The following is an 18,733-nucleotide window of genomic DNA, read 5'->3' as shown; positions in this document are numbered from 1 at the left end:
AGACTTACAGAGTAAATCCTCTGGAAATGACTTCAGTTTCTTGAATGAGCCGTAGAGCTTTCCTCACAAGATTGGTGAATGCTCGGCAATTTGCTACTATATCTTCTAGTTGGAGATGACATTTTCTGAGAGACATTTGCAGCTTGGCAGTCCTCAATGTGTCCAAAGCTCTCAAGCTTAAGTAGACCAACAGGCCTATTCCCCACACAAGTCCAAGGAACCCATTCCACAAAGAAGGAAGCACAACCAGGGTGCTGATGATGGCAAACAATAATGAAAGATCCCTGAAAACACAAGAAAAATAAGTAAGGAACTCCTAAGGATACCACATCCTTCATCATCCTGAATTTCACTAAGGATTTGGACAGGCCATCTATATTTTATACTGTTAGCCAATTCAGATTCCGCTATTTCATTTTAAAAAGAATGGAATACACTCTGGCCTTTATGAAAACAGAAATACCAGGCAAGGTGTGCTCGTATCATTCCAACCAATGATGTTAAAATAAATGGCTTCATTTCTGTCTTCCAATGAGAGAAATCACTACTGCAACTGATGTGAAGATAAAGAGGGATGCCCACAAAAAATAAGAAAATACAGAGTTATAATTAATTTTGTTAGAAATATAACCATTTTCTCCACTGCAGCAGAAGAGCTGCATATATCAAATAACAGAGAAAGTAAGGATTTTAGATGAGCTGCACAGAGGCAACAGTGTGTCTTCTGCCCCCCAGAACAAAAAGTACCAGTCAAGACATGGGTTAATGTTATTTCTCATTTTGGTCTTAGTTGTACAGAAAAATACAGGTATTCTCTTTATTTTAAAATATTAAAAAGTACTTGTCCAGTTTTAATACATAATGATAGTGTAAGTGGGCTAATTTACCAAATTAAGAAGAGATTTGGATTTTCAGCCTCTGAATCATTTTCATCTACAATCATCTTCTGACTCCCTCTCAGCTTAAATTCAAGATGCGGCTGCACATAATGGCCTTGCTCTATACTAACTTGACAATGCAACCAGTAATAAGGTAATGTTTGTTCTTTCAGACTGTGAGTCATGTACTCTTAACCATTTTGTAAAAAAAAAAAAAGATGGATGTAAAAGACATCTTTGTGAGCAGGTTTTTAAATTGCTTGCTTGTTATTTTTAGATAAACTATGAAAAAATTGTGCCTAGTAGCAGCTTTTGCAAACTTCAGGTGTTGTTTGCTTTTGTCTGCAAAAGTGTAATTTTGAAAAATGATTACAAAACTACAGGCCTCTGCAAGAACACAACAAATACTTTGATATGAAAGCTCAGCTAATCAATGTGGATAATTATATCTGATTCTTTTCTTGTTCACTGTGAGAATGTTTGTTTTTTCCCCCATTACTTTTACCAGAGTCTGGCTTTAAAAAGCAGCTAGGAAGGACAAACCCAAAAGTTGCTTAAGAACAAAGCATTACAAAATCTCTATATCTGGCCTTCTGCATGGAGCCTCCCAGAGCACAAGAACATAGTTGTTTGAATTAACCACAGCAAAGTACAAGTTAAACAAAGTACAAGGGAATTCATAAAGCATTGCTCACTCCGGTCTCTAGTCCTAAAACAAATGGCGAGCTGCTGCGGTAGATTAGAGGGCTAAGCCCTCCAGGGTCTTACCTGCTCCCAGCAAAATAAACAAACGAAGAAAAACAAACAGAAAACTCTTGATGAGACATGTGGGTATAGGGGGTGTCCTGGGTCTTTAGACAGCATTTTGAGACATTCTGGGGCAGAATATTTTTTTAAAACCACAAAATCTGAAATTCCCGCTCGCGCGCACACACACACACACACACATATACATTATAGCAGGATGTGTGTGTGTATACTTCAGAGTTTTAAGAAGTAATTCTGAAAAAAAATGAGAACAAATTTGAGCCACAAAAAATGTCCCTTGGGGATCACATGCAAATTGCAGGCTACACATTGCCCACAGGACAAGTACAATATTCCTATTGCCGGCACATAATTCAAGTCAATACCAAATATTAGGAGTTGCTAGGGAGCGTAGCGTTGGAAGATGTCCACATTCCTGTTGCTTGGGCTGTCCTGCAGACAGGATGCTGGGGTCAAGCAGCTCAATCAGTTCAACATCCTCCTGCAGCAGAACTTCCTGTTGCAGGATAGTGTGGAGAGCCTCTGAGCGAAAACCAACATCCTTAATATAAAGGATTCAGAATAATAGCATTGATTGAGCACTACAAGCATTTGTCAAATAAAACTCTCTTTATAACTATGCAAAGCTTTCTGTGGCCTAAAATCAACATTAATGGTATCTGAAATAGGTCCATGAGACTTAAACTAGCTGTGACTGACAAAATCTATTCATTTTAATGTGTATAATCCAGGTAGGTCCAAAATTAGATTAAGAACTTTATTATTTAATATGTATACAGCAGCATCAGTATGCATGACGCTTTGCGGAGCAAAAAAGACATTAATATATGAAATTTAACACATGGGGAATAATAGAAAAAAAAGATGGAAGTAAAAGGAAAAGTCAGCAAGGGAGCAATATGTAGCTAGCTACTTCAAGACTGATACCAGCACCAGACAGAACTGGACAAATGCTAAAAAGGACTCCTTTATCAGAAATTTTGCTAAATAAGGCATGATTCGGATCAATTTTTATTCGCTATGTAATATACAAAACAAGCAATGCCCTATCAAGCTAAGTTTTCTTTAAAAAGTGGAAGTAAATTATTTGTTAAAAAACAGAAATGATTATTAAGGGAAACAGGACAGTAATTTTGGTAGGAGAGTGGGTTGGCAATGAAAGATGCTTACCAACTGGTGGAGCACATCATCTTTTTTCTTGTGTGGTAAAAAAAGTAGCCAGCTGGTAAATCTCTCAGCTAGGTTTGACAAAGTACTTTTCTATAAAAAAAAATGAAAGAAGCAATAGTAGTTCATTAATTATGAACAATTTCCCTAACTCACAAGAATATATTTCATTTACTTGATTTCATTTAAGTACATGAAAAAAGGATGTCTGTTAAGAAATAGGTTTTTACACAAGAAGATTGGGCATAGGTTTTGTCACTCTTACAGTTACACATACGTTTGTACAAAAATGAGGTTACTCCATTTGATTTCCAATCTGTGAAAAATTAATATTAAACTTAATCTGTGCCACCTTTAGAGAAATAGTCAATAAGTGTACCCAAATTTCAAAGACATTTAAAAAAAAACCATTTGCAGCTTCCCAATTCCCCTCACAACCCATCAATGCTTCTAAAATACGATATTTTCCCTCTTTCCCCAAAAAAATTAATTGAGAGGAAGCTTCACAGTGTCTTATCCTGTTATCATTTTGAATGAGAAGAGGAGGAGAAATGAGCCAGTCTCCTGTTAGGGTCATCTGAGAGACAGGGCCTTCTCGGTGGTGGCCTCTCAGCTGTGGAAAACCATCCCTATAGATCAGCCACCTCCCTTTTAACATTCCGGAAAAAAGCCAAGACGTGGCTTTTTGAACAAGGGTTGCAAATGCAGAGTAACTGACATAGGAAAATGGAACGACTAGACAATGAGTCCAGACAACGTTTTAAACAAGGAGACACTATGAATTTATATTTTATTGATTTGTTTAGTTTTTATTATATGTTATGTTTTTAATTGTATTTATGACATTGTAAGCATTGAATTTTGCCCTGTTAACTGCTTTGAGTCGCCTATGGGCTGAGAAAGGCGGTAAAATAAAGTAAATAAATAAATCTGCACAAGTTGCCCCATACATGTGTGGCTCTCCTTTTTTAGGCATGGGGGCGGGGTTGATATTATTTCAATTTTTCTGCAGCACTCAATCACCCATCACATAGTGGAAAGCCTCTGATGTTGCCTCACAATGCTGAGATCCACCAGGATCCTCTAGGAATCTCAGTGCTGATGTCATAAATTTGCATCTGGTTATAGCAGGCATGATCAAACTTCAGCCCTCCAGGTGTTTTGGATGTAAACTCTGATCATTCCTAAGAGACTACCGGCTATTAGGAATCATGGGAGTTGAAGTCCAAAACACCTGGAGGGCCAAAGTTGGGATGTAGCCAAATGTTTCTGTGAGCTTGCCTATGCCTCACAAAGCAAGGAAAAGGTGATTCTTGATAAGCACATGGCTCAGCCTGGTAAAGGTCCACACACAGATCTTTCTGCTGAGCAAAGGAGATGTTGGATTGCAGCCCCAACGTGCTTATGCAGCCTTTGGGACTGATGGGGAGTAGGAAATTATCTACCCTGTGCAGTTGTGAACTCTTGAATGCTAAGTCAGAACTTGCATAAATCCCATCGATTCAATCGGCCTGCTCAATCTCATGAAGATTAGAGATTGGATTTAAGCCCCATTATTCAACAACTGATTAAACTATTTGTGTATCTTGTTGTGGCGTTTTTATCCATTGGAAATGTTAATGACATATATCACACACAAGCCTGATCATGTTTTATTCTATTTGGCAGAATATATATAGCCTATATATTCTGTCATTTTAATGTAGAAATGTATGCTTAGACTAGAATATATATTCAACTTAAATATGTAAGTAGATGAGATGGTCCTGTAATATGTTTTATTCACAAAGATTTTAATTAAAAAGCTTCATGATTACTTCTCTTTCATAGCACCCTTCATCTAAACTTGCCTAATTAAAGCTAAAGGGGTTACGTTTAGCTAGAATCCAAATGCAGCTTTTCCTGAAATGTAATTTGGCAGTTGTATAAACAGCACTCACAAACTGGTACTAGGAGTGAAACTCTAATTATGAAAGTAAAAGGTCAGTCAGATCAAAGGCAAATGTAATTAAATCAGATAATTAGCGTTAAGAACTTCATTTTCTTTAAACAAAGGGGCACTGGTGGTTAAGGTGGTTCTGGTTCAATGTTTTTTCAACTTCAGCATAGCCTGAATGTCCAGCTGAGTATGAACTCGGAAACTATTTCTACTTGAGCTTCTTAAAGTGTCAAAAAACTGAAGGTTTCTCATTCAAGTAGCCAGTTTAACCACAAGTTGTTAATAGGCTTAACTTTAGGCACATTGTCATCACATTGCTTTCAAGTCAACCACTGCTTGGCTTCTACTGCATTGGTAAAACAAGCAAATAAAAACATGGTATTGTTATTTTCGTTAAATGCAAGGCAATCATATTTTAAAATTCAAAGTATTGCATCAGTAAGATTACTTAAGTGTTTAAACAGCTTGTTTGAGTTACGCCATATGTGGTGATTACCTTTAGATGATGATCTCATCATCTAAGGACAGTTGCCATAACAGCTGACAACTTCACTCATATAATGCTATCCATACACTAAGATCTACACCAGTGGGTCCTCCTCAAGTGTCTAACATAGTTTTACTAAGCTGGCATTTCCAAGAGACGCCCCCCTGTCAGCACTGGAACCAATACTTACAGAAGTTCTTTCTTGTCAATATCTTGTCAATATTTGCTTAGCCTCTTCAATGCAGGCATTTTTATGTTAATAAAGATTTCTGTTTAAACTTTTGTCAAATGAATTCATAATTGCCTTGCATGACTAAAGCAACTTTACAGAGTATTCTGAATGCTTGCTGTTATGGTTGCTATTTTCTTGTATATGATTGGAATCACTTATCTAAGCCTAGTGGATGCAGCAATAAAAGAAGGCTGAAGTATTTTAGACGAAATGAGAAATAAAAGTGATGATGTCACAAGATATCTATAACTATCCAAGTGTCTATTTCTATTGAATGGTGGCACAGTCAGAGTGTCATAGAAATCTTAATTGCCATGTATACAGATCACACACGGACATGACAAAAATGCCCAGATTCAAACACAACTTTCTTACAAACTCAGAGAAAACCTCTACATGCTCTAGGATACTTAGGGATTGCTGCCATCAAGTGAACCAGCCTGCAGATAACATAAGTACCATATATACTCGAGTATAAGCTGACCCAAATATATGCTGAGGCACTTAATTTTACCACAAAAAACTGAGAAAATGTATTGACTCGAGTATAATCCAAGGTGGGAAATCCAGCAGCTACTGGTAAATTTCAAAATAAAAACAGACAAAATTTACATTATATGAGGTATCAGTAGATGTCATGTTTTTCAATATTTACTTAAAACTGATATTTAAGATAAGACTGTCCAACTCTGATTAAGCCATTATTCTAACCTTCTTCAATGTAAATGTGCTTCTGTATCCTTCCAATAATAATAAAAAGAGTAAAATAATAAATGTAATAAAAATAATAATAATAATCGAGTAAAATAATAAATGTAATAATAATAATAGAGTAAAATAATGTAAATGTAATAATAATAAAGAGTAAGCTATTACATGTAACAAAATAATAATAACAGAGTAAAATAATAAATAACTTTGTCTCAAGTATAAGCCGAGGGGGGGGGGGGCTTTTTCAGCCTTCAAAAAGGGCTGAAAAACTCGGCTTATACTTGAGTATACACGGTAACTATTCCAGACATCACACACATCTCTCTCCAAAGTTGCATATTTGGAATACTCTCACAATTGCATTTAAAGTATACAGATCTCAGAAAGAGAGTGATAAATAATTATATGGATCCCTTTCTGTGTTATAATAATTGGGATATACTAGACCTGGGGGCGGATGCTTTCCAGTTGTCCTGCAAATATTATCTGATAATATGTAATTTTTATTACTGAATAAAGTCATTAGCAATTTTAAAAGGGAAAAATTACAAAATAGGCATTATTTGGAATAAAGCTATTGTGAGCTGTTGTACTGCAGTTATCAGCAATATACAGGATAAAAAGGAAGTTGCCTGCTGGATTTCCTTGTAAATACAGGAACTAGTTCTAAACTTAGCACCAACAGCCTTCAAATCACTGCAGGGAGTATTCTCTCTCTTTCTCTCTCTATTTATTTATTGCATTTTATTTTTGTCCAGTATGACTGTAAATTTGAGAAGTACAGTATCCTGTACAAAACTGGAAAAGCAAAGCAAATATCTGAAAGGTCTTGTTCAGAATTGAACACGTGTTAGAATCTCACGGATTGCCTATGAGTACCATAGAAATGTTTCAATCAAAATGTGGATTCTGAAAATAACCACTATTGACTCACAATCAGCTACAAATCAGGGGATAAGTTTACAACTCTAGAGTTTCTAGAAGGTCATCCAAAGACCTTGTCCCATTGCACAATCTATATTCAGTGTCTAGCTGTAGTAAACCAGTTTTTAAATTGGGGACTAGATGTGAAATGAGGGACAGCTGAAGAATCTATTCCTGTATGCAGAGTATCACCTGCAAATCCAGCTTGCCTCTAATTTAGCACAAATAAAGAAACACAAGAGAGTATATCATTCTGCCTTGGTACCACGCTGACAATACCTTGTGGTTCCTTAGCAGTTTTACTGTACAGCAACAAAAAAAAAACTCAGAAGAAAAAAACCCACTAAAATAGTTCTTTTTTTGCTTCTGAGCAGACAGCTACCTTTTTTTTATTATATAGTAAATATTATAATTCCTATATTTAAGCAGTGTTTGTCTTTTTCTCCTCTTCTTTATCTTGTTGGCTTACATGAACAACTCCACATCTAATATATTCATTTTGTCATGACTACTGTCATGTCACATTTTTCAGACTGTACAGATCAACATCTGCTGCCTTTTTATATATCTCCTTATTTTTGGATACTGAAATAGTCTCCAACTGGCATTCATGGGCAAAGACGTCTGGAATGAAGCCTCCCTCCTATTTAACACGTAGCTGGAGCCTTTCCACTGAAAGACAAACTGTCCAATAGGAAGAAATGAAAAGCAGAGATAACTACATTGGAAATCCTCCAACGATGTGCTATAGTACAGCACAAAACCGATAGAATTTTCAGCAAGAAGTAAATTAATACCACCCCAAGAGAAGAATTTAGCAGCTGCCTTATTTGTTCCAACTCAATACAAGTTCACTGTGCTTGGCATATATTGCTGGCAAGCTATTCATTATGTTGCTCTTTTCCTAGGAGCAGCATGAAAGTGTTGGGTTCCCTATGGGAACGTCTGCTTTAGCCCAAGTATTAGATATAGTCTAAGGACAAAGTTCCTGAAAATTTTTGGTACTGAAATGAAAAATGTAGCTGGGGTTATAGGGTATAGAGCAAGCAAGCCCCATGCCCGAAATTTTAAAAGCTATATAAAAATTATTCTCTATGTCAATTAAGATAAGTAGTGTAATTTTGATTTGTAACAGTGACATGTTGCAGGAATTGGAGTGTTAAAAATAATCTACAAGGATTATCTCATCTTCTTTTCCCTAGCCAGTGCTATTTAAAGAAAGAAGTTTATTAAGGGCAGTCTCTGAGCGGCAGAAGCAAGAAATAGGCATAACTGTTCCCATTTGCAAAACTACCTTATTTTTTCCTATTCTGCTCTCCTGCCATGCATCTTTCAAGCTCCAAAGCTTCAACTCTGACTAAATCCTTCATTGTTCCAATGGAGTAAGCACTACAAACAAATAAAATGCTCTCTGCAAACTGGATGAGCCTGGTTTGTTTTAGGAGGCTGCAAACAGATTGTCCACACTACATGACCACCGCACAATCTTATACATTTCTGTTCAGAAACAATTTCTGTTGACTCCAGTGATTCTTAGTCCTAGATATGTGTCGATAGAAAGTTTGATATTGTGTAGTGCTCTAGATGTTTAGGGACTGCACCTTGCATCAGGCCTGGCCAATGCCAACATTGATAAGGAATGTTGGTAATTAGACACCCACAACATCTGGAGAGCTGTCACAATCTCCATTCCTGTGCTATACAGAGCTACACCTATAATAACTAAATGGGATGAAATACTGTGACGTGGCAAAGGCTATGTAGAGAAAGAGAGAAGTTAAGGCCCAGAGAAAACAGGGATGGCTATTTTCCTAACAAAAATATGTATTGGAACATGGTTGATTCTATTACAGGCCTACACATCTCTATCGAAAAGACTCTACCAGCAAACAAAAAAGAACAAGTTCCTGTCTCCTGCTTTGGCTGTCCTAGAAGCTGTAATTCTGGAGAACTATCAGAAAAGGACTCAAAGGAAGACTGTTCTGCTCACTAATACAGATTTTCAACAACACTCATATGCAAACAAAGGACACACTATGAAGGGATTGTTTAAACAAAGACCAGAAACTGCATGAGGTTATGAATTACTGAATTACCAACTTGCCTTCTGAATGAGATTTGTATCCATATCTTTTTGTCCCTCTTTGGCTGTACATTCTTCTTGCTTTTGTACCACAGATGAGCATTTTTCAAAATCAGTGTGTCCCAAATCCTGTAAGTACTGATAAAGTGGTGAATTCTAAAATATAAAAGCGATATACATAATTAGATTGACTGGTTGATGAAGTACACCTGAATTCACAATGATTACAGTTTATTCAACTACAGCATGTGTATATGTGCTTTGCATGTCCACATTTTACATATTAGATGAAATATTTCTGCACAAATCAGGAATGCATCACAAGAAATTATACTGATGAGTTAGACACCAGATGTATGTTCTGCAAAACAAAATGTCATCGAATTGTCAGAGTGTCTATTTTTAACACAAGGAAACAGTCAATCCCTTTGTCTTGTTGCTGGAAACAAGTCCTTCCCTTGGTTAGAACGGTCCCAATAAAATTGGTTATTACATTAAACATGTAGCTAGTGTTCATTAATTCAAAATGGTTTCTAATGGTTTAGATTCAATCAGTGTTTTGTATAGATGTTTGTTAGACGTTGTTTTTGTCGGTGTAAATGCATACGACCATTGGTTGGAACATTAATAAATTGATAATGGTTTAGATTAGTTAACAGTAAATTCTATATAAATTCTTTTATCTATGTAATGAGTACTTGCACAGCCTAGATAGAATAACTTTACTCCATCAGGGCCTATTATAAATGGATTATACTGTATTCTAGTAGAGCTTGTGGCTAAGCCTTTGGCTGAACAGATTTGTGTCATGGAATGTCCACAAACGTTTTAACTACCTCGGAAGTAAATAATTATTTGAAGAAAAGGAATGGGAAGGCAGCAGGGTGCCTTCCTTTTTATGATCCACAGTTTGATACAGATGGCTATTTTTGGGCATTCATACATGTGCTATCTGTTGGTGCTTACAAGGGTTATCACAAGTCATGGAACCCTAGTTCTCTAAGTATCTCAGAGCAACAATATATAAACTAAAAAATGGTTTCTAATGGTTGAATCTAAACCATTAGATTCCTTTTCCTTTGGGTGGAAAAGAAGAAAGTGCAATATTGGAGTCAAGGAAAGGTACAAGAGATAACTTAAGAACCAAAACCTAAAAGGTGAACTGGAAGAAATCCTTTAAAACTATAAAACAAAATGTCAGAGGAAGCAGAAGGCACCATGTGTTAAAATCAAAGAAAGGGCAGGGAACTCTATAACAGAACAAAACAAAACAAAAAAGGGGGGGGGGAGGAGGAAAAGAACTCTCAATGAACAGTACTTGGTGAAAACTGATACCCCAGAAAAGGATTGGAGAAAACAAGACTCCAAAAATATGCCAATAAACATGGGAAATCTCTTGCCCCTCAGGGACTAAAGAGGAGATTAATCTTCCATGGTGGGCAGTGGAAGAAAAAAGAGTTAATAATATGGAGGGAGTATGATTAAAACCTAGGGAGCCAAGCAAATGAAGAGATGGCAATAAGATGAAAAGCTGAAGGAAATAATAATAATATGGCACTGGAATGAAAAACTCATTGAGGATACGGTTATAATGTATTTAAAAATGCAAAAAACTTGGCATCATACTAAATTTCCTTTGACCAGAACCTGGCCACTTGGAGTGCCTCTGGTGTCACTGTGAGAAAGTCCTCCATTATGCATGTGGTGGGGCTCAGGTTGCATTGTATTATTTATTTATTTATTATTTACAGTATTTATATACCAGCTTTCTCACCCCTGTAGTAGGTGGTCTGTGGTTTGCTCTTCTCCACACTTGCATGTCATGGACTCCACTTTGTAACAACCTTTGTAGGCCCTGCTAACATTTATACCATTTACCCAAAGGAAAGGATTTATAGATTGTGTTTATTTTTGGACTCTTCAGCACTCCTGGCTATTGAATTGAATGGGCACAATATTTTCAGGTCTAGAGAGCTCTGTTATTTGCAAGAATGTAGCAAGTTAATTCAGTGTAAGAATTTGAAAAGAATCACCAATCTGATTGCAGGTTTTTAGTCAGAAATTGAATAGAGAAAAGCCAACATTGTCTCCCAAATGTTGTTGTATTTAGTTTTCAAAATGAATTAAGCAAGCTGCTGCTACCATCACCACCACCCCATCAGCCATGTCCTCTTGATTGATTTAGTAGGTGGTCTGATCTTCAAATCAACAGCCCAGGGCATAACTTCTGGAGCTGTCGTGGAAGTAATAAAAGGGACAATTGTTGTTGTTCATTCGTTCAGTTGTTTCCAACTTCGTGACCTCATGGACCAGCCCACACCAGAGCTCCCTGTTGGCCGTCACCACCCCCAGATCCTTCAAGGTCAATCCAGTCATTTCAAGGATACCATCCATCCATCTTGCCATTGGTCGGCCCCTCTTCCTTTTTCCTTCCATTTCCCCCAGCATAATTGTCTTCTCTAAGCTTTCTTCTCTAAGGACAATTAGGGGCCATTCAATATGACACCGTCAACAACTCTGGGTTCATCTTTTCTACCCAAAGCTAGAAAAACAGGGGAATTATAAAAGCTTCTTCCTAGGCCCTCTTCCTCTGACTGCACTGTCTATGTTTAACTTGGGTTGGTACTATGTGTGCAGTGACATTAATCACTGCACACAATCAACAGGACAAGTGCTACAAGGGTGATGAAGATGTTTCATTTTATATCTCCCCTGCTCTTCCCCCAAAACAAGATAAATTATCTTGGACCCATCTCTCTTCTCTTGTTTGCAACTTTACACTGGTTAAAAATATGTTATAGTAAGTAACTGTCTATAGAAATATCATATGTCTTAATAAAAACAGTCAAACTATGATACAGAAGAGCAAGAAGTAGCAAAATTCATAGTAAATGTAAGAAAGAAAAGTCCTTATAGGAAAACACAATCATTTTAAAAATCAGTTTTAATGTGTTGATTTTCTATTTCCACATTATCCATATCTAGCACTACTTAATATATTGATTTTATGATGTAGCATGACCCCTCAGTTTACCTATTTTAATAAATGAAATTGACATTAGGATACAATTGCAAGTAATTACCCAATTTATTACCACAGCTGTTAAAATCAAAGCCACACCCAGGTAAATTCTGCTGATGCATTACAAAGGAAATGACTAAGCTTTTCTCTGTAGGTCTCTCAAGTTTCCTCCCTCTCCCACCCTATTGTATCTCCTGTGGATCTAACCTTTTATTCATTCTTAACTATATAAACTGGCTGAAAAGCACTAATATCCTTCTTCAAAGCCATATGAATGCTAATGACAGTTAATCAGAAGGCAGAACACAAACTAAAGTCAATACTCTCAACAACCTTAATAAATGTTCTTTAATTCCCTCTTGTCTCCTTATGTACATACACACATTTTATTTCTACACACTCCCAAAAGTAGATATGATTTTGCTCAACAACTGGAAGTAAAAGCAAGTTTAATCTGAAATTTGTGCTTGCCTATCTCTACCTCACACTCATACACACACAAAAATACAAAACTTACAGGCAATGCAATCCTTGTCTCCTGGAAAATGTGATTCCACCTCGCTCTCAAATACTCTGCCAGTGCATCTGAAAGAGTTTCTTCCACCTCCCCATTTTGGTCTACTTGCCTCTCCAGGGTGACTGGAGCAGAAAATTACAAGTATTGTACAGAGAAAGTGCACCTGTGCTTTTGCGTGCTTGCATTTTCCTGGCATCCTCATCAGAAGCAGCCAGTTGCAATTCAGAAAGGCGATGCACTTCCTACTGTTACCATATGATAGGAGGAACCTAAGAATTAGCTGAAAGGTTGTTAAAGGCTTTTAGGAAGCGACTGCTTAGAAGAAATACAGTAATGCACATCAATATTATAGCAAGTCTGTTGCAGAGACTTACCAAGCAACTGTATTTAAAGGTCTTAGTCATATCCCCTTGGCTCATCATAATCTAATCCTGTTTATCATTTAGCAAATTACTCATAAATATCAGATGCAGTAGTGATATTGGAAACATACATGATGTATGTATCCTAAATTTCCTATCTAGTTTTTCTATTATGCTAAGAGATTTTATTTCTCTCACACCTAATTCTCCGTTATTCATTTTTTTAGAAGAAAACAAACTTGGTCATTAAAAAATTTCCATGATTTTGGCCCAACAGCATCTAATTCAACACATATATTTTGACCATTTAATTTGATCAGCTTTAATTTCAACTTCTTTACTTGGAATTCGCAATTCCAATTTGGACAGCAACCAAAAACACTCTTACCAAGTATGATTCCTAATGAGTTATTGCCACTATAGAAAGTCATTCTTTTTCATTATAAATGATCATGATGTATTTGACATCACAGTGGCAATTTTTCAAAATTCTTTGAGATACATTATATCAAATATTTCAGAAACAAAGGGCTGACTAACCCCCCCCTTTTGAAAAATGTAAAGATATATGAATTAGATAACCACACCAAAAATCTATTAACATTCCTACTAGCAGACATGCAGAAATCACACAAGAGATATGCATAAACGTTTCTCGCCTTGTCCACTGTTCAATGAAATTGAACAAACTTGTTGCAATTGTCCATTCACATTTGCGAGTTTGACTTTGGTGAATTTGTGTATTCAAGGATTTGATTTAAATGTTCTTCCTAGGAATCTCTAGGTCCTCTAGTGCAATTTCCTTTAGAAATTGATCTTAGTCACACTGGAGGATCTAGAGATTCCTAGAGAGGACTCATCTCTAGGTCCTCCAGTTCAATTCTATGGTTAACTTCCAGCAGAAATTGGCCACAGAGCCATACTGGAGGACCTAAAGATTTCTAGAGTTGTTCTCTCGGGTAAAACAAATAGCAAATTTTATTCATAGTTTGTCACTTTTACTGGGGTCCTTTGCTCCCAACTCTAGCAAGTGTGAAGTGCTGATGTACTGTGTAAGAGGCAATACACTTTAAACCTAAGAGGGCTTTCAAAGAAGCATGAGAAAAAATAAATTCTGTGAATGACTTTGGATGACACAAATATGAAGAGAGGTACAGGAAGCAATAAAGCTCTTAAAGGTGATTTAAATTGTATTTCCTCCTAATGGAGATTAGTAGTGCTCTTTCAGTAAAATTGATCTTGGAATTTAAAGTCCTATAACTATTTCTAAAAAGCACACTGACACACATTATGAAAGGTGAGTATTAACAAATACAAATAAAGCAAAAAGGAAATGATATTTTTATGAACTGATAATATCCTAGTATTTGAATCTTGTTAATTTCATGCACAATGCTTCTGTTAGCTATCACATGTTTCAAGAAAAGCACTACTAAGTGTTCACAAGCAGTGTTTCTAATGGCATATGCTTCATGAATAAATTACAAAATAGAAAAGATGCTGTAGTTGCAGTAAGGAAACCTGTTAAGCCAAAGAGAGTCTTTTGTAAGACAACTATATGAAACTGAAGACCCATATTTTACTTTCAATTCCGCTGGACCATTAGCTATTACACTGAAAATGAAGATATAAACATGTCTCAAAAAGAAAATCCTTAAAAAAGACATCCCCCTCAAGCCGGAGATTTTCCTATTAGGACTCACGGAAAAATATTTGAGTTTAGAAAGAAATGAGGATGTGATATTCACCTACATGATAACAGCGGCAAGAATCACATTCGCTAAACTCTGGAAGCAAGAACAGAAACCTTCAATTGAACAATGGCTTGACAAGCTCAATGACATAAAAGATATGGACTCATTAACATATTATCTGAAAAAAAGCTCAGGAAAACCGATAAAGAAAACTGACTGGAACCCTTTAGTAGACTATGAGAAAAGGAAAGAGGAAGAAAAGTAAAAGAAAACTGCTCTAGGTTTAAAAGGTGGAGACTAGACGGATATGGAAAATAAACCCAGGGTCAAAAAGACAAGGAAACCCCAACCTCAAACAAAGAGGCAATTAGGGGTACCCGATAGCAATAACATAGGAAGACCGAGGGGAAATATAGTCGGAAGTCAATTCTTTTAACTAGTTGTCTTTATTTATTGTTGGTATTGTGGTAGTGTATGTTTGTATGGTCAGTATCGTACTGTATGTACTGTATGTATTGTTTGTCTTATGTATGTACCTACCTTTATGGTAGTCAACACGTTTGTTTTCTTGTCTTTTTAATATTGGAAAACTGAATAAAGATATTTATAAAAAAAACATGTCTCAAAAAGGAGTTTGAGCAATGGTAATGGCAAAAATTCAACAATTCTATGAAAACTTCCATGAGATATAGATCTGCCCTATCTGTCCTCCCATTGCAGTTTCCAAATTGCATGGGGATAGGAAAATTGTCAGTCACTGGTTCAATTAATACAGTCGTTTCCACAGGTTAAAACAGGCATGGGCAAACTTTGGCCCTCCAGGTGTTTTGAACTTCAAAATCAATTAAAATCACACAATCCACATAAAAAAGCACTTGTTTTGACTTGCATACAAATTCAACTTAAGAACAAACCTACAAAACCTATCTTGTATTGTCAAAGGCTTTCACAGCCGGAATCACTGGAGTATTGTGTGATTTCTGGACTGTATGGCCAAAATGTTTGCCACTTTTGTGGCAAACTTCGGGCGAGTTACAAATAAAGTCTTCTTCTTCTTCTCTTTCTTATGTTACATTATTATTATAATATATTATTATATTGTATTCCTGTTTGCACAGTAGGTTAAACCGCTGAGCTGCTGAACTTGCTGATCTAAAGGTCATAGGTTCAAATCGGAGGAGAAGCGTGAGCACCCCAGCTTCTGCCAACCTAACAGTTTGAAAACATGCAAATATGAGTAGATCAATAGTACTGCTCTGGCAGGAAAGTAATGGTGTTCCATGCAGTCATGCTGGCCACGTGTCCCTTCCTCTGTGTTTTTCAATGTTTTGTGAGTGATGGTCTCTCATTGGCCTGAGAAGTGTATTGTGTCCATACACACACACACACACACACTAGCTGTACCCTCCATGCGTTGCTGTGGCCACTCTTCCTATCTCTCCTTCTTTCTCTCCTTCCTTCCTTCCTTCCCTTTTTTTCTTTCCTTATCTCCTTCCTTCTCTACCTCTTTCCTTCCTTCTTCTCCCTTTTTCTTTCCCTTTTACTTTCTCTTCTTAATTCCTTCTCTATCTATTCTTGGACTGCAACTCCCAGCAGTCCTCCTGGTCCATCTATCTATCTATTATCTATCTCTGTCTAATCTATCTTATCTATCAGGAGGATGACTAGGGATTCCAGTCCAGGAATAGGAAATTGGAAATATGTACTGACTGGGATGCTTTCAAAGAATTCCAAGGAGAAGCAAGCTTGCAGCTTGGAAGCAGTGTATTTGGAGCCTCCTCCTCACCTAAAGGGCCTGGGCTAGGGGATGCTGGGAGCTGTCATTTTCGCGTATGCACTGTATTATCATTTAGCTTTTTGGGGTTTTAAAGTCCTTTCCTTTGTTTTTTGGCAGGGTTTTATGAGTGATGGTCACTTCTTTGGGTATGTTAGGGGTGTAGTGGCCAAATTTCACGTCAATTTGTCCAGTGGTCTTTGAGTTATTTTAATCCCACAAGCGAACACTACATTTATATATATATGACTAGACGACCCCTGCCATACGTTGCTGTGGCCCAGTCTGTGTATATGTGTTTTGTGTGTATATATTTGTGTTTTGTGTGTGTGTGTATATCTGTGCATATATGTGTGTTTGTGGGTGTATATGTGTGTGTATATATGTGTATATATTTGTGTATTAGTGTGTTTATATGTGTACATGCATATTGTGTATATGTGTGTGCTTGTCTATATGCATATTTGCATGTATATGTATATGTATATATGTATGTGTGCATGTATATAAATATATGACTGCATGTGTATATGTATATATGGTGTATTTGGGGGGGGGGGGTTAAGTCTGTTCCACTAGGGTTTTATGTGTGTATGCGTGTTTAGGGGTGATGGACACTCGTTGGATTGTTAGGTGTATTGTGTCCAAATTTGGTGTCAATTTGTCCAGTGGTTTTTGAATTATGTTAATCCCACAAACGAACATTACATTTATATATAAATATATATACTAGCTGTACCCACCACGCTTTGCTGTGGCCAACCTTCCCTCCCTCTTTCTCTCTTTTTTTCCTACCCTTCCTTCCCTCCCTCTTTCCTTCCCTCTTTTTCTTTCCCTTCTTCTTTCCTTCTCTACCTGCTTCTTTTCTTGCTTCCTTTGCACTTTGGTTCCATCCTTCCTTCCCTCTTTCACTTTTTTATTTCCTTCTTTACCCTTCTTTCTCTCCTTCCCTCCTTCTCTTCTCTCCCTCCTTCTCTACTTCCTTCCTTCTCTACCCTTCTCTCTTTCCTTCTTTCTCTCCTTCCTTCTCTACCCTTTTTTCTTTCCTTCTTTCTCTCCCCTCCTTCTCGCCCTCATTCTTCCTTCCTTTTCTGTGTATGTGTTTTGTGTGTGTATATATATGTGTTTGCCTATATATGTAGTTTTGCGCATCCGTTGTAATGTAATTCTTGGTTTTTTAAATCCCTTCTGCTGTGTTTTTCAGTGTTACTATGAGTGATGGTCACTCGTTGGCCTGAGAGGTGTCTTGTATCCAAATTTGGTGTCAATTTGTCCAGTGGTTTTTGAGTTACGTTAACCCCACAAACGAACATTACATTTTTATTGATATAGAAGATTTGCAGAAAGCAGAATGCTTCAACTTCATGTGCGTACGCTTAGGAAAAGATGTTTAGTATCCCTTATCTGTTATTCCAAAACCTGCTGATGCTGATGGCTCAATGTATACATAGGTACACCATGCTTATGTATATTATGATGATAATGTTTATTTATACCAGGCATGGGCCAACTTGGGCCCTCCAGGTGTTTTGGACTTCAACTCCCATCATTCCTAACAGCCTCAGGCCCTTTCCTTTTCCCCCTCAGCCGCTTACGGCTGAGGGGAAAAAGGAAAGGGCCTGAGGCTGTTAGGAATGATGGGAGTTGAAGTCCAAAACACCTGGAGGGCCCAAGTTTGACCAGGCCTAGTTTCTACCCTGCGAAGATCCCCCCCACACAAGGAGGGCGAGCTCCTGAGGCGGAGGGGCCCGTCCTCCCGGCCTTTTGTCTCTTCCCGCCTCCCTGGGGCTGCGAGCAGGCCCTTCCCTTCTCTTCCCCGCCCGGGAGAGGCGGCTCAACCTTCCCCGCCGCCCCTTCCTTCTCCCGAGGCCGCCATGGAGAGCCCCAAAAGCCCCTTCCTTCGCCCACCTCAAACACCACTTCGTCGTCAAACTCCGGTGTCATCCTTCTCCGCCATCCGCGCCGCTCTCCCGAGGCACGATGGGAAACCGAGTCCGACCAGAGCCGCGACTACTTAATCAGGCCCCCCTCAGGCCTGGGACGCCTGCGCGCGGGAACTACACCTCCCAAGAGCCATTGCGGGGGCGGCAGGGAAGGGAGGGAGAAAGTGGGTTGAGTTGATTGGAGAGGGTGTGTTCAACCCGTGGTCTATAGGGGACGCTGTTCTGCAAGCGG

The 18,733-nt window shown here is 37.7% G+C and overlaps 1 protein-coding gene across 2 annotated transcripts in view; it reads right to left on the bottom strand.

The window, feature by feature from the left end:
* Positions 1-18,634, bottom strand: part of VEZT (vezatin, adherens junctions transmembrane protein) — a 36,028-nt gene extending 17,394 nt beyond the window's left edge. For both annotated transcript variants that reach the window (XM_060777298.2, XM_060777299.2), the window contains exons 1-5: positions 18,467-18,634; positions 9,211-9,345; positions 2,817-2,906; positions 2,012-2,187; positions 9-284 (exon numbers count right to left, since the gene is read on the bottom strand). In XM_060777298.2, coding sequence (XP_060633281.2) covers positions 9-284; positions 2,012-2,187; positions 2,817-2,906; positions 9,211-9,345; positions 18,467-18,502 — 713 coding nt within the window. In that variant the 5' untranslated portion in view covers positions 18,503-18,634. The remainder of the gene's footprint in view (positions 1-8; positions 285-2,011; positions 2,188-2,816; positions 2,907-9,210; positions 9,346-18,466) is intronic.
* Positions 18,635-18,733: the final 99 nt, after the last annotated feature.

This window comes from Anolis sagrei, chromosome 5, assembly GCF_037176765.1.
Source record: "Anolis sagrei isolate rAnoSag1 chromosome 5, rAnoSag1.mat, whole genome shotgun sequence".
NCBI lineage: Eukaryota > Metazoa > Chordata > Lepidosauria > Squamata > Dactyloidae > Anolis > Anolis sagrei.
Note: the sequence above shows the minus strand (reverse complement) of the source record. Positions and strands in the feature narration are given on the sequence as shown.